The sequence below is a fragment of the Leuciscus leuciscus genome (assembly GCF_965113295.1).
Source record: "Leuciscus leuciscus genome assembly, chromosome: 6".
Classification (NCBI taxonomy): domain Eukaryota; kingdom Metazoa; phylum Chordata; class Actinopteri; order Cypriniformes; family Leuciscidae; genus Leuciscus; species Leuciscus leuciscus.
This window is the reverse complement of record NC_138730.1, coordinates 13,215,057-13,234,499: the sequence shown is the minus strand read 5'-3', so window position 1 is coordinate 13,234,499 and position 19,443 is coordinate 13,215,057. Positions and strand designations below refer to the sequence as shown.

General features: G+C 42.3%; 1 protein-coding gene across 1 annotated transcript; it reads left to right on the top strand.

Moving 5' to 3' along the window:
- Window positions 1-9,846: 9,846 nt before the first annotated feature.
- LOC309500489 (uncharacterized protein) lies at window positions 9,847-12,642 on the top strand (the record flags this gene model as incomplete). Its single annotated transcript, XM_082172098.1, has 6 exons — window positions 9,847-9,912; window positions 10,055-10,337; window positions 11,447-11,680; window positions 11,934-12,025; window positions 12,110-12,214; window positions 12,373-12,642. The coding sequence occupies 6 exons, from the start codon at window positions 9,847-9,849 to the stop codon at window positions 12,640-12,642; spliced, it is 1,050 nt and encodes a 349-aa protein (XP_082028224.1).
- Between the last annotated feature and the right edge of the window lie 6,801 nt (window positions 12,643-19,443).

Below are 19,443 nucleotides of genomic sequence, written 5' to 3'. Positions count from 1 at the left end.
AATTCCAAACCACACTAATCTTAAAGCTGCAGTTGGCAAGAATTTTTTTTATCATATCCACTGAAACCGACACTATGCTCCGACAGAACAACATAAATCAGCCGGTTTTAGAAAGAAAAAAAAACGCGCTTCTACCTCCACCTGGAGCCTGTTATTTGTTTTGCAAAAATCCACCGCTCCCGTTTCTTCTGGTCCAATCAGCGCAGGGCTGTGTGAGATCTGCCTGTCAATCACAGTTTGTGCACATGCCACAGATCCTGATTAAAATATCACATGCACATGCCTGAAGTTCGCAGGTGTGTTGGATTGTGACGAAGCTTGATGGCTGAAAGAGAATATACAAATAATCTTCCAATTCCTCGGTTAACAACCAGAGCTAGGAGGTCAAAAACAACAAAGGAAAAGAGAACTCATGTGGAAAAGAAGGAAATAAAGAAAGAAAGCGACCGTGCCCGTAATAAAACCAGGATCAACATCGGACTGGCATTTGAAAGGCGGAGGGATTTACGGGATTTTATTGGGTTCAAGCTGGATGCAGAGCTTGCCACATTTCTTCTCGACAGGTAATTGTGCTTTATCAACCATTGACTTTATTTCTGAGTGTTATGTAAGTAATCTAAGTATGTTTGCCTAAATGGGTTGGTTTGGATAGCTAACGTTAGCACCTGTTGGGCAAGTTCGTTAGCTTTGTTTGCACTGAAATTCGTGTCAACGTAGGTGGATCAATATGTTCAGATGCAGGGATGATTGGCGGCTGTTTGGAAGAATCAGTGCTACTCTAGCCTTCTTACGAGAGTTACTGTGTTAGCTACCATTAAGGCCCTTGCACACTGAGTCCGAAATTCGCATCTGAAATAAATCACTGATTCTTGAGAGTCGGGACAAAACACGTTTTAAAAAACTTTTTTTAAAAACACACACTATATCAATTAGAGTTATATGTTTCTGCAGAGAAAGGTCTTAGCTATTTAACCATGTAAAAGAACAGGCTCTAAATAAAAACACATTTTTAACAAATAAACATGTTTCCCTTCAGAACTGGATTTGTGTCAACTCCGTCAGACACACTAAAAAGTATACAATTTTAATTCTTCAAATCCAACAAGAATCTAAAGTTCTGAAGTATATTGTAATAGTGTTTAGGTACTCTGATATGTAAAAAAAAATCCAATATATAAACTTAAGTTGTGCTTTCACACTATTCTGAAAATTCAGATCGCTAAATATTTGCATTTTCAAACTTTGATTTTAATTTCAATATTGTAAAAGCAAATTCCTTAAATAAATAAAACATAAGAGGATGTAGATCAGATGGTCCTTTATTACAAAAACAAAATAAACTGAAGGAAGAATATTTTTTTCCCCAAAAAAATTAACCAAAACATACATACATCCAACGCTGTTGACAAAGATCTGACGGTGTTGACGGAAAAACTGACGGTGTTGACAGAAAAACTGATGGTGTTGACGGAAAAACTGACGGTGTTGACAAAAAAGATTTGAATGTTTTACCTCAGATTTGTGAAATGTTCACCTGTTTGTCATGATATGTTCTGACAATAAAGAGTAGTTTAAAACCACAATTAACACTCTGTTTTCTACAACTTTCACTTAGGAGCAAAAATCTGCCTTTAAACTTAAAGATTTGATATTTATCGTGATAATTATCGATATCGACTGATATAAAAAAATATATTGTGATATTGTTTTTTGGCCATATCGCCCAGCCCTACACTTGCTTCTCATTTCTCTATCTCTGTCTCTACATATAAATATATATATTAAAGTGCTGGCAAAGTTACACGTTACACAATAATAAGCAGACCACTGCCTGCCCATTATCTTCAAGTCAGATGCGTATGGTTAAATAATGTAATGCATGCTATGTATGAGCATTTATGTGTAAATAAAACCCTGAAATAACAGTTTAACCCTTCACTATATTCACAAATAATATTATATTCGCACTTTAAAGGGATACTTCAGGATTTAGCATTAAGCTTTGTATTAGTAGAAAACCTGTAGTATTTTCGAATTACCATGCTTTCCACCCTCATATCCCCCTGAGACAAGAGATTTATGTATTTTTTGTCTGGAAAAAATCCTCCGATGACGCAAAAATCGTCATTTCGTGTCATCGGAGGATTTTCTGGCCAGAGGCAAAAGACTACAGCCAGTAGATGGCGTTGTTCCGCATGTTTTCAGCCCACCCATAGAGGGATCTCACTCACAGAATGTACACAGTATCAGCCGTCTTTCTTTGGAAGCTAAGCTAGCAGGCTCTTGTTCTGTGGAGAAAGCTGAATAGTAGGAGAAAGCTGAGTAAGTAGGGGTTACCATCCTCCTTTTCCCGGACTTGTCCGGCGGGCGAGATCGTTCAAAATGTACGGGATTCAGCTTTTGCGTTCTGCGGTCGCCATTCATGTTTACATGCACACCTTTTGTTTCAATCACTGCATGAAAATTGGGATTTCCGACCCCGTAAACGGCCGTAAATCTCCCTAATTTTCGGCAGTTAACGACAATTTACAGCCTGTGAACGTCGCGTTCGTCTGTGCCGAATATTGTCGGAAACGAACCATGACGTATGCAGAGCGCTCAAGCCGGAGGTGTGAATGGCTCTAATTACCATATGAATAGCAGCTCCCGCCAGAGAAAGGCTTGAATTTCCTCACTCACTATTGGTTGAACCCACGTGGTTTAAACAAGAAAAATCACTCGTGATTGGTTGGCAGATCTGTTACTATTGGTCACCCTCGCTCATTATAAATTCAAAAAATTATAATATTTATATAAATGATGATACATAAATTATTTTTTTATATTCATAATATGCTATTCTGTGGTATATTCATGTCATTGTTAACCTATGGACTACACTATTATTACCATCAAGGACATGAATTTATAAAGGAAAGGAAAATTTGCCAGGGACATGCTGTTTATTCAAAGAAAGAGCTTTATTAGCACAAACACAAAACAATATATACACCTATGTACAAAGCATAGATCATCTGCACACACAACAAATTGGAAGCTCAGTGTCTGTTTTCATCTTCGGAGCTGTAGGTGACTAGCGGCGTTCTCTCTGAATTCGATCCACTTTGAAAACGTCTGTGGTGCGTTGTCCTGTATTTAGGAGTCGCCTCTAATCTCGACTGCAGCGTAGCACAGAGCTCTGTGAGCTCCTAGCTGGTGGTTGAACTTCATCGGACATCAGATCTATGGTGGCGCACTTCCAAATGCCCACGTCATCCTCACCTAGCACACCGTCTCGCTTCTAGCAGCTGTAAAAACAACCAATACAGACAATCAGTACTGTGATGCACTGTGTATGGACACAAAACATCTATTAATGCACTTGAAAAATAGTCACATTGACTAAAAATCTTACCCTCTTTCTTCTCGCTCGACTCCGAGCTGAACTCTTCACAGCTTCGGCCTGCAGTGCCAGATCTGGTTGTTTGTACCTGAAGCTCCTGCGTACTGTCTCGTAGTACGTCTTACAGGCAGCTGGAAAACAATTAAATGAGAGTGATATGAATAAAAACAACGCAAGTCACAGTAAAATGAAACAAGGAGAAAATAGTCAAAGTTACTTATAATGTCGTCATGATCAGCGTCATGAAAATCTGGACTTGCAGACATAGCTCTGAGTAAATGTGAGGTTACGCCCTCGTTATGAGGCGAGGTTACTCTATGGAAACAAAATGTATGATTAAGATCGTAAACTATAACGGATCTATTTTCTTATACAAGAGAATGAAAGCATATTCTTTGAATCTTACCTTTAAAATGTTTGTACGTTTTTATGAAAGTAAAAAAATAAAAGAATGTAAGATTCTTTATTTTTTTTACCTTGTTCCAGTTCGTAGCGCCCACAATTTGTCTCAGAGTTGAGAAGATGGCATACTGCTTCCTGTAAATTACATGATTATTTACAATTATTAAACAAATAATAGCCATCACTCCCATGACCTCTTGCTTTATGATGAAATCATGAAAAACTGAATATTCTTACATTTCACAAGGCCTGACAAAATACAAAAGTGACCGATGAGATGAATACTTACTGGGTGTCAACAGGTCTTTGCTCAGAGGTGCGCTAGCATCTTAAGGGCGAAACAAAACAAAGAATATTCAAAAATGTACAATTATTGAAATCAAACAAAAAGGTAAGAATTGCCACACTCTGCTCTTCTAAGCAAGACTGTCTGAAACATGTCATTAAGCCAATAAAATAAACTGTTACCAAACTTGATTCTCAAGCAGTAAGTAAAGACCAATTTATAGTTATGCGTCGACCTCCCGCTGTAGCTACAGAGTAGGCTGTGTACATAGCGTACCCTTTAGCACACCCTGACGTGCACCTCTCCCAAAATGTAACAATGCGTCAATTTTACGTGGACGGAAGCGCTGTGATTGGTCTAGAACGCCTCCCTCGGGTTTCACAGGCTTCTTTCTGCATGTGTAATTGTGCGTCAACAGGGACAACAATGCAGAAGTATAAATGAAACAGTGTAGCCTATAGCGTAGAGGCTCGGGCTTCGGTCTGACGCAAAAGTATAAATCAGCCTTAAAGGATTAGTTCACCTCAAAATGAAAATTTCCTGATAATTTACTCACACTGAGTGACAAGATATCCATGTCTGTCTTTCCTCAGTGGAAAAGAAATTAAGTTTAAGGAAAACATTTCCATATTTTTAATGGCATATACTTTAATGGCAACCAAAGATCTCAATGTTCCAAGACGGTTCAAATGTCCGTCTCAATGCAGCTTCAGAGTCTCTACACAATCCCAGTCGAGAAATCAGGTTCTTATCTAGCAAAACCATCTGTCATTTTCTAAAATTATATATACAAATTTATGTATTTTTTAAACAATTGTTTGTCTTGTGCTAGTCTGCTGGCATTACAGACATTTGAACCTTCTTTGAACATTGGGATTGTTGGTTGCCATTAAAGTCCAATCTCTGTAGAAAAATACTGAAATGTTAATCCTCAAAACTAAATTTATTTTCCACTGAAAAAAGAAATAAAGGTTGGGGCAACAGATAAAGTGAATACTCACTGGAAATTTCCTTGCGCTGAAATCTGGCTGCACATTTCTCCGGGTCAGAGAAGGCTTCCACAAGACATTCAAAGTTTGACTTAAGAGTCTGAAACACATGAGTCAGCCAGTAAGTACGGTCATGTTGCCTATACTAAATTAATAATGAAATACTGGAGTCATTACTACGCTTAATTAAGAGTGAGAAGAACCTACTCATCTTGAATGGACAAAAAAAACTAATGTTTTTGTCTCATCTTTCCATAGAACATTTGAAAAGTAACTGAAACTACTGGAACTTCAAACGGGCAGAGGGACGACCAGACTCTGACCATAGAACGCTGCCCGTTTGAAGTTCCAGTAGTGTCAGTTACTTTTCAAATGTTCTATGGAAAGATGAGACAAAAACATTCGCTTTTTTTGTCCATTCAAGATGAGTAGGTTCTCACTCTTAATTAAGCGGCTTAAATAACTCTGACCAGCACTGTATATATTTAAAATAGATTATTCACAAGCAGTAAAAAACTACTTGTCTTGAATGGAGTGTGACTTTGTGCAGAGCAATGTTTTGTGCAGGGGGAAAAGTACTTACCAGGAGTGGACATTTCACTGCCAGGACGCTCCACTTGGCTAGACATGGCACAATCTTTATTAGATAAAACACATGAATAAGCCTGTGACTTATGTTGTACAAACACAATATTATGTTTAAGTTGTCATCAGTACTCACCAGTTTTGTGCAACATGCTGGTGTCCTCAATGGGCTGCAGCTTCCTTCGTACATTATTGAAGGGGGTAACGTTATATCTTGACGCTTATACAGAGGTAATGTAAAATAAAATATATAAAGTTAAAGAATTTAATTTTTAAACTGCAATTATAAATGAAGAGAAAACGATTAACGTTACCCCTGATATTCTCATCCGAATCCAATAATACTGCAAAATGTTTGTATAAAATTTCAGGCCCAATTTGTATCAACCGATTTTATATTTCATCTAATCACCTCATCGTCCTTCTCCTCTGCCTGGTAACGTTGTTACGTTAGGTGTCACATTCACGACGCACATTTATAAATTAGACAATTCACCTTTAAACCCACCTTGCATCATCTGTGAACCCCGTAGCAAGCTGCTATATGGACAAGCTAACTTAGTTAGCAAAGAGCTAAGTTAGCCAGTCAGACTCAGAACTCTATGCCATGCTGCTATCGGTTTACGTGCAGTTTAGTATCCCAAATTGACATAATCTCTCGTGTACAGCTAAAATAACATGGACACTGAACATGAACCATGAGCAGCAAGCTAACTTAAAAAAAAAAAAAAAAGCGCCAAAAGCTAACGAGAAGTTGTTTACACAGAGAGTGCGCGCGCGCGACCGGCTCTCTCTCTCTCTCTGGTCGTTCTTTTAGTTAAAACATGCGCCCCGTCACAAACGCAGCCGTTCATCTACATTACTCACCGATCAAATAAGACTTTGGCGGGACAAAAATTCACTTTGGCAGGCGCTAAAACAAGTTCAATGCAGGAAAATTCATGCGTAAGTTTCCATTAGACTCGCACGGTAGCCAGGCAAATGGCGAGCTCAGCTGTTGTTGACGCTGTGTGTGCTTCAAGATTATGACGCAAGTGCTAAGATTCTGATTGGCCAAGAGAAAAAGTGCTAAGATTCCGATTGGCCCAGAGAAATGTAAATTATAAGTTTTATCCAATAATGTTTCTCAATTCTAGCCTGCATGGCAGTTTACTGTGAGAATACAGGAATATATAATTGTTTGTGTTTTGTTAGCTTAAGTTTCAGTGTGGATTGTTTGTGTAACCTTTAGACATTAATGAAGATAATTTAATATTTTGTCTAAATCATGCAGAAAACCATCTATCTTTGGATAAAAGTGTCTGACAAATGGATAAATGTAAAATAATATATATTGCCACTGTACACTGTAAGTCCAGATGTTCCTTTATGAACAACAGCCTTTTAAAGTGGATTTTAATGTGGTTATTCAATTTGTCCCATTTTGTCTGTTTAATAATACTGCTATCACAAAAAGGGCAGTAAAAATTTCTGCAACATGTTGTGCATTGCTCCAAAAGTGGTAGCGCTATTCAAACTCCACTGGCTACCTGTCACATTCAGGATTGATTTTAAAATGTTACTATTTGTGTATAAAGCTCTTAACAAACCGGCCCCCCAATATCTGACCAATCTCCTCTGCCCGTACACTCCATCTCGTACTTTGAGATCCAGTGATCACTGTCTTCTTATCGTGCCCAGATCCAGACTTAAAAAACGAGGCGACTGCACTTTTGCGACTGCAGGCCCAAAACTTTGGAACAGTCTACCCCTCTATATCAGACTAGCTCCCTCAATTTCCATCTTCAAAACATCCTTGAAAACTTATTTATTTTCTCTTGCTTTTAATACCCCTTGACTATGATACAACTATTGCCTTTTTTTTATTTTAGTATTTTTTTATTTTTTTATTGTCCTGTTTCTGCCCTGCATTTTATCTATTGCCCTGTACAGCACTTTGGTCAGCCTTGGCTGTTTTTAATTGTGCGTTATAAATAAATATTGTATTGTATTGTATTTTTTTTAGAATTAAGTTAATACCTTTTAGTCACCTGGGATAAAACTCCCCCTGCTACCCTCATTTGCATTTGTAAAGCTCACAGCAGTCTCATTTACATGTTAAAGCATTAGAGGGAGGGGGGTCACGGGGCAAGCAAGTACCACGTCAATTTCCGACAATTTCCAACAGTTTGCAGTGTTGCCTGTAAATTGCCGTTTGCAGTCGTAAACCTGAACTTCCACGACAATCTACAGCGCCGGTAACTGTCGAAAATCCCACTTTTCATGCAGTGAATCTAACTGAATTCATTCCGATTGGTGAGTCAGAATGTAGTGTTTACATGAACGCTAAACAAGTAATCGGTTGATGTGCGTTTTACCATTGCTAAGAAAATTCCCTCTCCTCCGTGAGAGATGCAGGACCCGGCGCGTCTCAGTAATGACGCCACCGGCCTCGCGCCGTTCTCCCGCGGCCGTCAGCCTCGTCCTGCTCGCCACAGTAAACATAATGAATGGCGACTGTAGAACGCAAAAGCCGAATCCCAGACATTTTGGGCGATCTCTAAATCCCTGGCAAACTCATCGCGTAGGCTAGCCTAATAGCCTTGTTGTTTTCAACTGCGCTCTCTTACCGGTAGGCGTGGCCTCCTAGGGCAACGAAGCAAGTGCATACTGGGAGTTGTTGTCTTTCATCCACATAAGCCAAAAATACATTTTCTGTCTTTTCTCAGTCTAGAAAGCTCCAAATTCAAAAATTTCGTCACATTTCTTCTACTCAAATGACCTATTTTAAATACACATTCATCTTCCCAGAGGTGAAGTATCCCTTTAAGAGGTTATTGGTGGATTTGTCAACTCCGTCAGCTTACAGGTCAACTCCATCAGACATAGAACCTGACGGAGTTGACGTCTGACGGAGTTGATGTAAGGGCATGTATTTTCCTGCCAAAACATGTATTGTACACTGCAGCTAGGTAGTTTTTCCTCAGTTGCTAGCTGTCCCAATAACCTTACTAAAATGCTTAAATTCAGTCCACTATGGTTTAAAAAAAAGTATCTTAACAGAAAGATGGTATTGACATGGTGCAGCTGTGACCATAGGAATATTGACATTGTTTGTCTAAAATATAAAAAAAATGTAAAGCGTACCAGAGCATGTGTGGTAGTGCTGCATTCACCACAGGCAGGGAGATGAAAAGGGGTCCTCAGGGATATAGCTGACCATGCTATTTCCTGATTTAAAGAGCTTTATGAAAAAATCTGACGGAGTTGACAGAAACTGAGGACATAAATTTAATAGGCAGATTTTTATGGAAAATATTGTTTGATGTTCACTTCATGCATCATTTTTTATATTTATACCCCTTATTTTTTATTTGATATATATGTTTTCACAATTGTAGAGCTTTTTTTAAAGTTTTTTGGGATGGTTAATATTGTGACCTCTTGCTGAGGACAAGTGCAATAACATGGACCTTCTAACCACAGACCATACATTTAAAAAAAATTCCCCAAAAAGATAAAAAAAGTTTATTCTAAAAATCAGATAGGTATATACAATTCCTTTAGATTTAACTTTGTAATTATGTCAATCATGATGAATTTCTTAATTTTTGCTATAAATTAGACTTTTCTATGTGGGACATGTTTTGTCCCGACCCTCAAGAATCAGTGAAATACGACCTCACCCAAACTTTCATCCGTCCTAAAAAAAATTCGGATCAGGTTTGATATTCTGCGTTTTTCGCATCCCTAGCAAGCAGTCTGAATGGTGTTTTGGCAATTCAGAGCCACTGAATCACGAATACGACAAAACCCATGCGAAAATTTCGGACTCAGTGTGCAAGGACCTTTACTGTATGTGCTATCTGACTAGCTATGCTATAGAAGCAGTAGAACAATGTACAATGACCATGTCTGCTGCATATACAATACAGGAAGCCCTGTCTTTGAGTGGTGATGGTGAAACAACAACAACAATTTCAGTTTTAGAAGAAAGGTAATTATGTTTTTGATGCAATTGATAATGGGTACTGACATGGCTGACAACAGTTTGTATTTTATGTATCTTGACCTCATACTCTTCGTTGGACTTACATAAATGTGTTTCAAATATATGTTTCTGTGCTTTTTAAAGCATGGCATCACTGGACATTCAAGATGACATTGATGAAGATGGAAGGAAGACGAGACAATAGAGGACAGCTTTTCTGATGATAGTGAAGATGAGGATTATATCCCTCCATTATGCATTAGGTAATACACCTGGTACAGCTGTCATTCTACAATGGGTAAGTAACACCTACAGAAGATAATACTTATTTCTTTTATTTTTTATTTTTTAATTTTTTTTCATATATTATTATTATTATTATTATTATTAGTTAGTGATAACAAAAAGAATGTCCTGTCTTTTCACTCTTCGACCTGCAGATTTGTCCCAACGATGACTGTGTCTGGCAGTGGAATTCCCAGCCTACCTTCAAGTTTGGAATGCAGGCAGGGGACTTCATGCTGGCTACCAACATTTTATTGTCCGGAAACTATTTTAGCAAAATTGCCCTACTGTTCCAATACATGAATATGAGGATCGTTGACCGCGCCACCTTCTTCAGAGTGCAGGATGCACGCATTGACACTATAAGAGAATTCTGGCATGACCACAGAAGTGCCCTAATCTCAGGGCTGAAGTCAATAGACAGTGTTGTAGCTCTAGGTGAGTGTCTATCTGTTAAATGCCTCAGTAATCCTTGCTCACAATGATGTCTTTGTTTTAAAAGATTTCAAAATGAATGCTTAAAGGCACAATATGTATTTTTTTTATTTAAAAATATAAAAAATCACTATATCTATGTTATATATTTTTTAAAGTTGTGTATTTACATTATCCCGACAGTTCCAATTAACTTCTAAATCCAGAGAAATTAATATTTTAATTCGAAGACACGGACCGTGTCTTTATTTCCGTTTTGTCGCCGTCAATGCCGTCATATCCGTGTTGTCTCTGGTTTCCGCTCGTGCTGCCATGGCAACCAGAGCTATGAACCAGAGCCCTCTGATAGTAACCAAACTGACGCGGACAACTGTGTAGTTCGCAATGTCTATTTGCACGCTGTTGTTGTTTCGTTCAAACATTATGGACCATGGCAAGCAGACTTTGGATAAAAAAGGAGAACTAAACCGAGAATCAATATCAGCGCAGTGTTTTCGAGATGTCGAGAGCTCCCATGGACACTATATAAACGAGAGCTCCACGTCTGAGACTTCGACAACTCCTACATGTACTTTATTAAACAGGTGAGAACATTTACAAAAAACTAATCAAGGTTATATAGTTCAACAATGATAAAATGTTAGAATATGATCTGTATGTTATTCTAATGTTGATCTAGCTAGCTTACTGCTAGTCTCATACAGACAAACTAACGTTAACACATACATTTCAACACATTCAAATGCAGTTTAGAGTGATAGTGTAATGTTAGACCAAGTGAAACAGCGCTGCGTTACCTCTCAAGTTTAATTTGTCTAATAAACTGACCTGTGAGTAGTAATTCTGCGTGTAGTTCGGTAGAATGAAATGTCCATATTCCTTTTATATCCGCGGGACTCGCATCGCGTTTGGAGTTATCGTTTCATGATAAAAGCATCGATGTATTCAGTAATCCATATACATTATTAGATCGGTCGGCTTGACGTTGACGACAAAATCCATAATTCATAGCAAATGTTGCGTCATCAATCTACGCCTTTGTTATTGTAAATAGGTTAGCGACCCCTAGTGGAGAAAAAATCCCATACTGTACGTTTAATGTTTTTTCACAGCCGATGGTCGCATGGACAGCAATGGCTTCTGTGCACAATTCTGTACATACACAGTAATGGAAAATGAGACAAAACAAATAATTTCTGTAGTAAACATCGACAAGCGAGAGGCCAAAAGAATTTCAGTCAATATGGAGAAGGAAGGCTTCATAAGAACTTTTGACAAGCTTCAACAGGAGGTGAAACTGACCGAAATCTGCACAGATGCTCACATCCAGATATCGGATCTCTTCAGTAAGTCTATTTATTTTACTTTACTTATTGACTTCACTCTCAGCTGTAGTATTAGTCTGTGGTATAGCTAAAGCACCTCAACACTTTGAAGATCAATGACCACCACATAGTACACCAGTACACCGCATTGTACTGCCACAGTGTGAAACGTGTTATATACACAAATAGCACTTGTAAACCTTTCTTTAGCTGTGCTCATCCAATAATTTCAGTAATGACTTTGTTTTTTTGTTTTTGATCTTTTGTGTTATAGATCCAAACAGAGGGAAATATAAGGATAGCGGAGTTCATCACACGTTAGACATGTGGCATGGATCAAAGAACCTAGGGAAGAAGATCCAGTCAGTGAGCGCTTTTTATATAAATTTAGTCTTCATATTATAACTGATACCCCCATAATGTTTATAATCTTTATTTTGTTTTGTAAAGGCAGGTCTGCAAAAGGGTTGCTCTATTATTTTACGGTGGAAGAGGGACATCTGCAACCATTTCTGGTACTGCTGTAAGGTCAATGATAACTACAATGACTTCTTTGTGAGTATTTATTCACTAATACTGAGTAAGGTGACCGTATCTCAAAAGTTATGTGTTGGACTCAGAAATTCAGTCATTTATGTGTTTGAAAATGAAATATTTCATTACAAGAGAAGTTTATCCATCCTAACTTCATGCCATGGTCTTTTCTGCCTTAGTCTATGTGGATTGGTGTTTTGCACCATGTCACCGGTGAGCACGTGTGGGCCCTTGATGCTTGCCAACATGGTCCCTTGGCCGATGACCGGGAAAGGGAATGGATTCTGAAGGGATCTGTGGCTCATGACGCTTTGTCAGATGTTGTCCTCAATGGCCGATGGCTCAAACAGGTCCACAAGTACTTGCACTTCAGGTATTGTTGGAATAAAGTCTTGTTCATTATGAGTAAGATAAGAAATGCAGAGTCCAAGGTCTTGCAGCCAACTTAGGATCCCCACAGTCAGGCAGCATAGATGTGACAAATAATACTGCGTGGTGGTTGGTAATGACAAGCCAGTCGAGCTGGAGTCCTTCCACAATCATCTGTTGTACGCTAGTAAGAGGAACAGCTTCACGTTTGCGGTATATGAAGCCTGTATCTTTCTGGCCGCCCTGGACTACAACAGCCATTGTAGCAGGCAGCCAAGGAGAAGACCTGATGGTTCAATACAGTAAGTATAGGTGATGTAAGTGTGTGTGAGGATGCATAGTCAAGGCATTGGAAATAGCATGCAGTAGCAGATAATGGTCTGTAATCTAAGAATTCACAGCATAAATTAAAGCCTAGTTTATTCTATTTATTCATTATCTTTTTTCCTTACATTTGTCCAGCACCAGATACACATGTAGCAAATTAGCTCTATGAAATATTAATAATCAATAATAACTGGTTATAATTGATTATGAATATTTGGATCAGTTAATACAATGAACTTACTGTCGTAATTGTCGTAAATTAATATTACAATCAATTAACCTGTTTGTCCCGTGAACACTCAGGATTAATTGTTTATTAACTCTAAGAAATGTACATTTCCGGGGCACGGGAAATGTCTTTCTTAATTTACAGTACTACTAAGAGCAGTAGCAAAAACGCCTCGGTTACGACTGTAACCTCGGTTCCCTGAAGAGGGAACGAGCGTTGCGTCGAAATTGAAACGAAATTGAACGCTTTGCATGATGACGTCTTGAAGCACATGTAAAATCAGTCCAATGGTGTGGCGGAACGTCAGAGGCGGGTGACGTCACGTACCAGGAAGCTATAAAAGCCAGCCCGAAACAGAAAACGAAAGCTTCGTAGAGTCTGAAGTCGTGCTGACAGGCATGAAGGAGATATGGCAAGGCGACGCAACGCTCGTTCCCTCTTCAGGGAACCGAGGTTACAGTCGTAACCGAGGCGTTCCCTTTCAAGGGAACTCGCGTTGCGTCGAAATTGACGCTATGGGGAACGTCTTTACCAACGCCACCATAGCTACAAATGTCTGTCCTGTGTGAAATCAAGTGAGCAGCACTAGGAAGACAAAACCTGAGACCCTGGAGTAGAGTCTAGGTCTAAAGAGTAGCACCTGACGAAGGTGTGCGGTGAGGACCAGCCTGCCGCATCACAAACGTCCTGCAAAGATACTCCTGATATAAGGGCCTTAGAGGCCGCCATACTCCTAGTAGAGTGCGACCGGACAGCCCAAGGAGAAGGCTGCCCAGCCGCCTCATAAGCAAGTGAGATAGTCTCAACCATCCACTTGCTCATCCTTTGCTTAGACACTGGACCTCCCTTGTTAGGGGACCCAAAGCATACAAACAATTGATCGCTTTTCCGCCACAGGGCAGCTCTGTGGACATATGCGTCTAACGCCCGAACAGGGCAAAGCAAATTATTAGCCTCCTGGTCCGCTTTTCGAAAGGGAGGAGGACAGAAGGCCTCCAAGTGCCACGAGGGAAACGAGATACCAAAGGGTCTTTCCCCACAGACATTCCACCCAAAGGACTGTGGTAAGCACCTACGGCCGCCACATAAACCTTTAAAGTGGACGGGGTCAGACCTGCAGTGAACCGGTCCTGCAGGAACTCCAGAACTGTACCAATTGGGCAGTTGACTGGATCCAACCGACGGTCACTACACAAAGAGGTGAATACTCTCCAGTTCAGGGCATAAAGTTTCCTCGTGGAGGGAGCTCTGGACTGTAGAATGGTCTCAACAACCTCAGTTGAGAGACCTGACTCTATGAGCTGGGCCCCCTCAGAGGCCAAGCCCACAGGTTCCACAGTTCCGGTCGGGGGTGAAAAATCGAGCCCCCTGCTTGGGACAGAAGGTCCCTCCTGACGGGTAGCTCCAGAGGAGGCCCGTCGAGGAGGGACACAAGATCGGGAAACCATACTCTGCCCGGCCAGCGCGGGGCTATAAGAAGCAGGCAAACCTGGTCCCTGCGAACTCTCTCCAGAACTCCCGGGAGCAGAGCAACTGGGGGAAAGGCGTACAGACGTAGCCTCGGCCATGTCTGTACCATAGCATCCAGTCCCAGAGGAGCTGGATGCGTGAGGGAGAACCAAAGCTGACAGTGAGACGTCTCTCGAGACGCAAACAGATCCACTTATGCTTGGCCAAACTCCGTCCATATCAGCACCACCACCTCGGGGGTGGAGCCTCCATTCCCCGGGCCTCGGCCCCTGTCTCGACAGAGTGTCTGCTCCTATATTCTGGACCCCGGGGATGTAGGCTGCCCTGAGTGACAGCAACTTCCCCTGGGAACACAAGAGGATATGGCGTGCCAGATTGGATAATGGGCGCGAGCGCAAACCCCCTTGGTGGTTGATATAGGCGACTACCGACGTGTTGTCCGTATGCACTAACACATGGTGTCCCCTGAGACCTGTGATAAGGCTCCTCAGAGCCCGGAAGACAGCTAACATCTCTAGGCGATAGATATGCCAGGAACGATGATGGTCTTCCCACAGACCTTGAGATGAGCGACCCTCTAGGATCGCTCCCCAACCCGTGAGGGAAGCATCCGTCGTTAGCAGTTTGCGACGACAAGGAGCTCCCAGCACTGGGCCCTGGGACAGGAACCAAGGTTTCTTCCACATAACCAAGGCACGTAGGCATCGCCGCGTGACCTTGATTGTGCGAAATGGGTTGCCCCTCGGGGAAAACCCTCTGGTCCTGAGCCACCACTGCAAGGGCCTCATGTGCAACAGTCCAAAAGGTATCCCGTTGGAAGCTGCTGCCATGAGACCCAACAGTCTCTGGAACTGTTTGACAGTGAGTAGCTGGCCTAGCTTTACACTTTTTACAGCTGCCAGGATGGAATCTATGCGTGGCGGTGACAGGCGCGCCTGCATCGACACTGAATCCCAAACCACGCCTAAAAAAGTGGTCCTCTAAAATGGAGAAAGCACACTCTTCTTGGCGTTCAGCCGTAACCCCAACTCTTTCATATGGGCGAGAACAACATCTCGATGTTGAACCGCCATCTGATGCGACTGAGCTAAAATCAACCAATCGTCGATGTAGTTCGTGATGCGAATACCCCGGAGGCGCAGAGGCGCCAGAGCTGCATCCACGCATTTGGTGAAAGTGCGGGGTGATAAAGCCAGGCCGAATGGAAGAACTCGATATTGGTATGCTTTGCCCCCGAAAGCAAACCTCAGGAACTTCCAATGACATGGACGGATGGAAATATGCGTCCTTGAGGTCTATTGTGACAAACCAGTCCTCAGACCTGATCTGTGGCACGATTGTCTCAATGTTAACATTTTGAACTTGAGCTGCATGACTGACTCATTTAGAACTCGAAGATCTAAAATGGGACGCAATCCCCCGTCCTTCTTTGGAACTATGAAGTACCGGCTGTAAAACCCGGTTTCCCTGTTGGAGGGAGGTACATATTCTATGGCCCCTTTCTCTAACAGAGTGTTTACTTCCTGTTCCATAACCAGAACCTGCTCGGGGCCCACCACTGTGGGCAGGACCCCCATAAACCGAGGTGGGCGTTTCTAGAATTGTATCTGATACCCTTTTTCCACGGTCTGCAGGACCCAACGAGAAACATTTGACAGTAGCTTCCACGCTGTCAAAGATTCTACTAGAGGTACCAGCCTCTCGAGACTGGTTTCTGGATTGTGTTGCTGTTGAGTAGTCGGTTCGTCGCCCTGTAACGGCGCACCGGCAGGGAACGACTGAACAGACTGCTCTAACACCCTCCTCAGAGGAGGCGGGCATCCCAAGGCCACTACGTTTCCGGGTGGTCCTTGAGATATGTGCTCGCCGGAGACCGCTGCGCCCTGAAACACCGGAGGCGGCAGGGTTGGCAGACCGGTCCCCTGAGGGCACCGAAGAGAGACGGGCACCGTATTTTTCTCCTGCTGTTGAGTAGTCGGTTCGTCGCCCTGTAACGGCGCACCGGCAGGGAACGACTGAACAGACTGCTCTAACACCCTCCTCAGAGGGGGCGGGCATCCCGAGGCCACTACGTTTCCGGGTGGTCCTTGAGATATGTGCTCGCCGGAGACCGCTGCGCCCTGAAACACTGGAGGCGGCAGGGTTGGCAGACCGGTCCCCTGAGGGCATCGAAGAGAGACGGGCCCCGTAAAAAGAGGTGTTGGCCGCTCTGCTTCGGGGGGGACTACCCTAATTTGTCCTGAGCCCTCAGACATCAGGACTTTTTCCCAGCAGCCTTCTTGGCGGTAATAACGGTCCGCAGATCCGTTTTACCCCTCGAAGACTGCTGGGTTTGAGAGCGCCCTCCGTGTCCCAGAGATTTTTGTGGGGGAGCACGGGAGGAAACGCTCTGTTTCTGAGTGGCACGGTGCTCAGCGCTCTTTTTAGAGGAGTGAGGCTGCTCCCGCTCAGCAGCCTTATAGAAAGAACGGCGGGGGAGAAGTTTCTGAAGTGCAGCTGCCTGTTTTGAAGCTTCTTGTGACTTCGCTACAGCACTATTAACTGCGTCTCCAAATAAACCTTCAGTGGAAACCGATGCATCCAAAAGAACATGTTTTTCTTTGTCCTTTATATCACTTAGATTGTGCCACAGATGTCTCTCAGTGGCCACCAGGGCTGCCATAGAGCGGCCGATGGATTTGGCCGTCTCCTTGGTGGCCCTGAGAGATAAATCTGTGGCTCTACGCAGTTCGGACACAGTATCGGGACCAATAACCCCGCCCTCCTCACAATCACCCAATAATTCTGCCTGGTATGCTTGCATTAATGACATAGTGTGCAAACATGCTGCAGCTTGGCCGGCGGCGGCATAAGCTTTATGAACCAGGGAAGAAGTGAATTTTACTGGTTTGGATGGTAATGCAGGAGCCTTCAGAGAAGATGCCGTTGCTGGAGAGAGATAGCTCGCAAGCGTCTCTTCCACCCTCGGCATCTCCCCATAACCATGCTCTTTATAATTGTGTATAGAAGAGTAGTGGGATGTTTGTGCAGTATATACTCTGTATGACACTGGTTTCCCCCACGATCTCGACACCTCGGTGTGGAGATCGGGGAAAAACGGAAGGCTTCTGCACTGAGGCTGTGCACGAGATGGCAGGAAACGTTCGTCGAGCTTGCTTTTCGAACGAACGCCCTGCCTATCTTCTGGCCACTCAACAGATAATCGCTCGACAGCTCTTGTAACAACATCAAGCAATTCCTCAAACGCATGAGACTGAGGTGGCGAATCCTCAGACTCAGCGTCAATACTAACAACGTCCAACTCCTCAGAGCTGGACAATTGCAGTATTGGTGCCTCCATCGGGGGGGAAGAAACCGCAATGCGTGCTTCCACACCCTGATAAGAGGCACTGGATCTATCAGAAAGAGGCTGAGATAAGGCAGAGCCCGTCTCAACATCCACTGATAGATCCATTTGCGAACCCCAGGTCTGTGATCGATGCCGTGCCTCGGCAGCGGCGGGACCAGAGCCCTGGGGAACGCGATCCTGGTTAAATAAAGCCAGGCGGGATCTGAGCGTACGCATAGGAAGCGCATCGCAATGCTCACAGCCAGCACCCCCGAGTGCTGACTGGGCATGCTCTTCACCCAAACAGACAACACAAAGAGTGTGAGTATCCCCACTCGTTAAATAACGCGGGCAGGGGTGAACACACACTCTAAACTGCTGCTGCTTACTCCCCATAGTTCTGAATATATATATATATAATACAATATAGACAGACAACACCAAATAACAAGGACAGATTTCACACAGAGCGCAACTGAAGACTCAGAAAGCTTTCGTTTTCTGTTTCGGGCTGGCTTTTATAGCTTCCTGGTACGTGACGTCACCCGCCTCTGACGTTCCGCCACACCATTGGACTGATTTTACATGTGCTTCAAGACGTCATCACGCAAAGCGTTCCCCATAGCGTCAATTTCGACGCAACGCGAGTTCCCTTGAAATGGAATCTATATGATTAGTGACTCCAGTTATGAGCTTGAGACACAGACAACTTTACGTGTGACATGAACAAGATTTTATTAACTAGTCTAAACACTTAAACTACTCTAACATACACACACATACATGCATACAGTTTACCAAGGGAAAGAGAGCTGAAGCAGAATACAGGAAGGCAAGAAATTATAGCATTGTTTGAAATTCAGCATATCAACAGCCTTGAGCAAACCATCAGTTTAGTTCTAACAAGCCCTTCTTTGAAGGGGTAAGGATACTTAATGTATCAAATAATGAGACTAAGTTTGATACTTGCATGTCTCGCCCATTTGAATTAACCCTCTGAGGTCTGAGGGGTTTTTGGGGTCCTTGAGATGTTCTGACATGCCCTGACATTTGTGCTTTTTTCAGTTGCTTATAAACATATTAATGGCAAAGGTATAATTACACTCTATTTAGCACAAACAGGGCTACCATAATATGTGAGCAACATGCATGTACATGTTTGTATTTTTGAGAGAATAATGTTTATGCATGGTTATTGAAAAAACAAAAAACTAAAGTTTCTGAAATAAGGCCACAAAACACATACTAAATACGTGTCAATAAGACTTTTGACTAATTGATGTCTTTGCCTAGAATTTTTTCTTCAAAATGATGTGAAAATCATCCTGCCCTTATCATTCACATAACACAATACATTGATTTAAATCTTGTAAAACACTTTTTGTTTGTAAAGGCAATATGCGCAAGGGGCGTCAACCATTCAACAGCATCATGCATATGTAGTGGTTCACACCTCAGGAGACAATGGGGCCCGCATACTTAATGAGCCATTCATTCAGGTGTGTCACCTATAGCCACAAGAAAGAA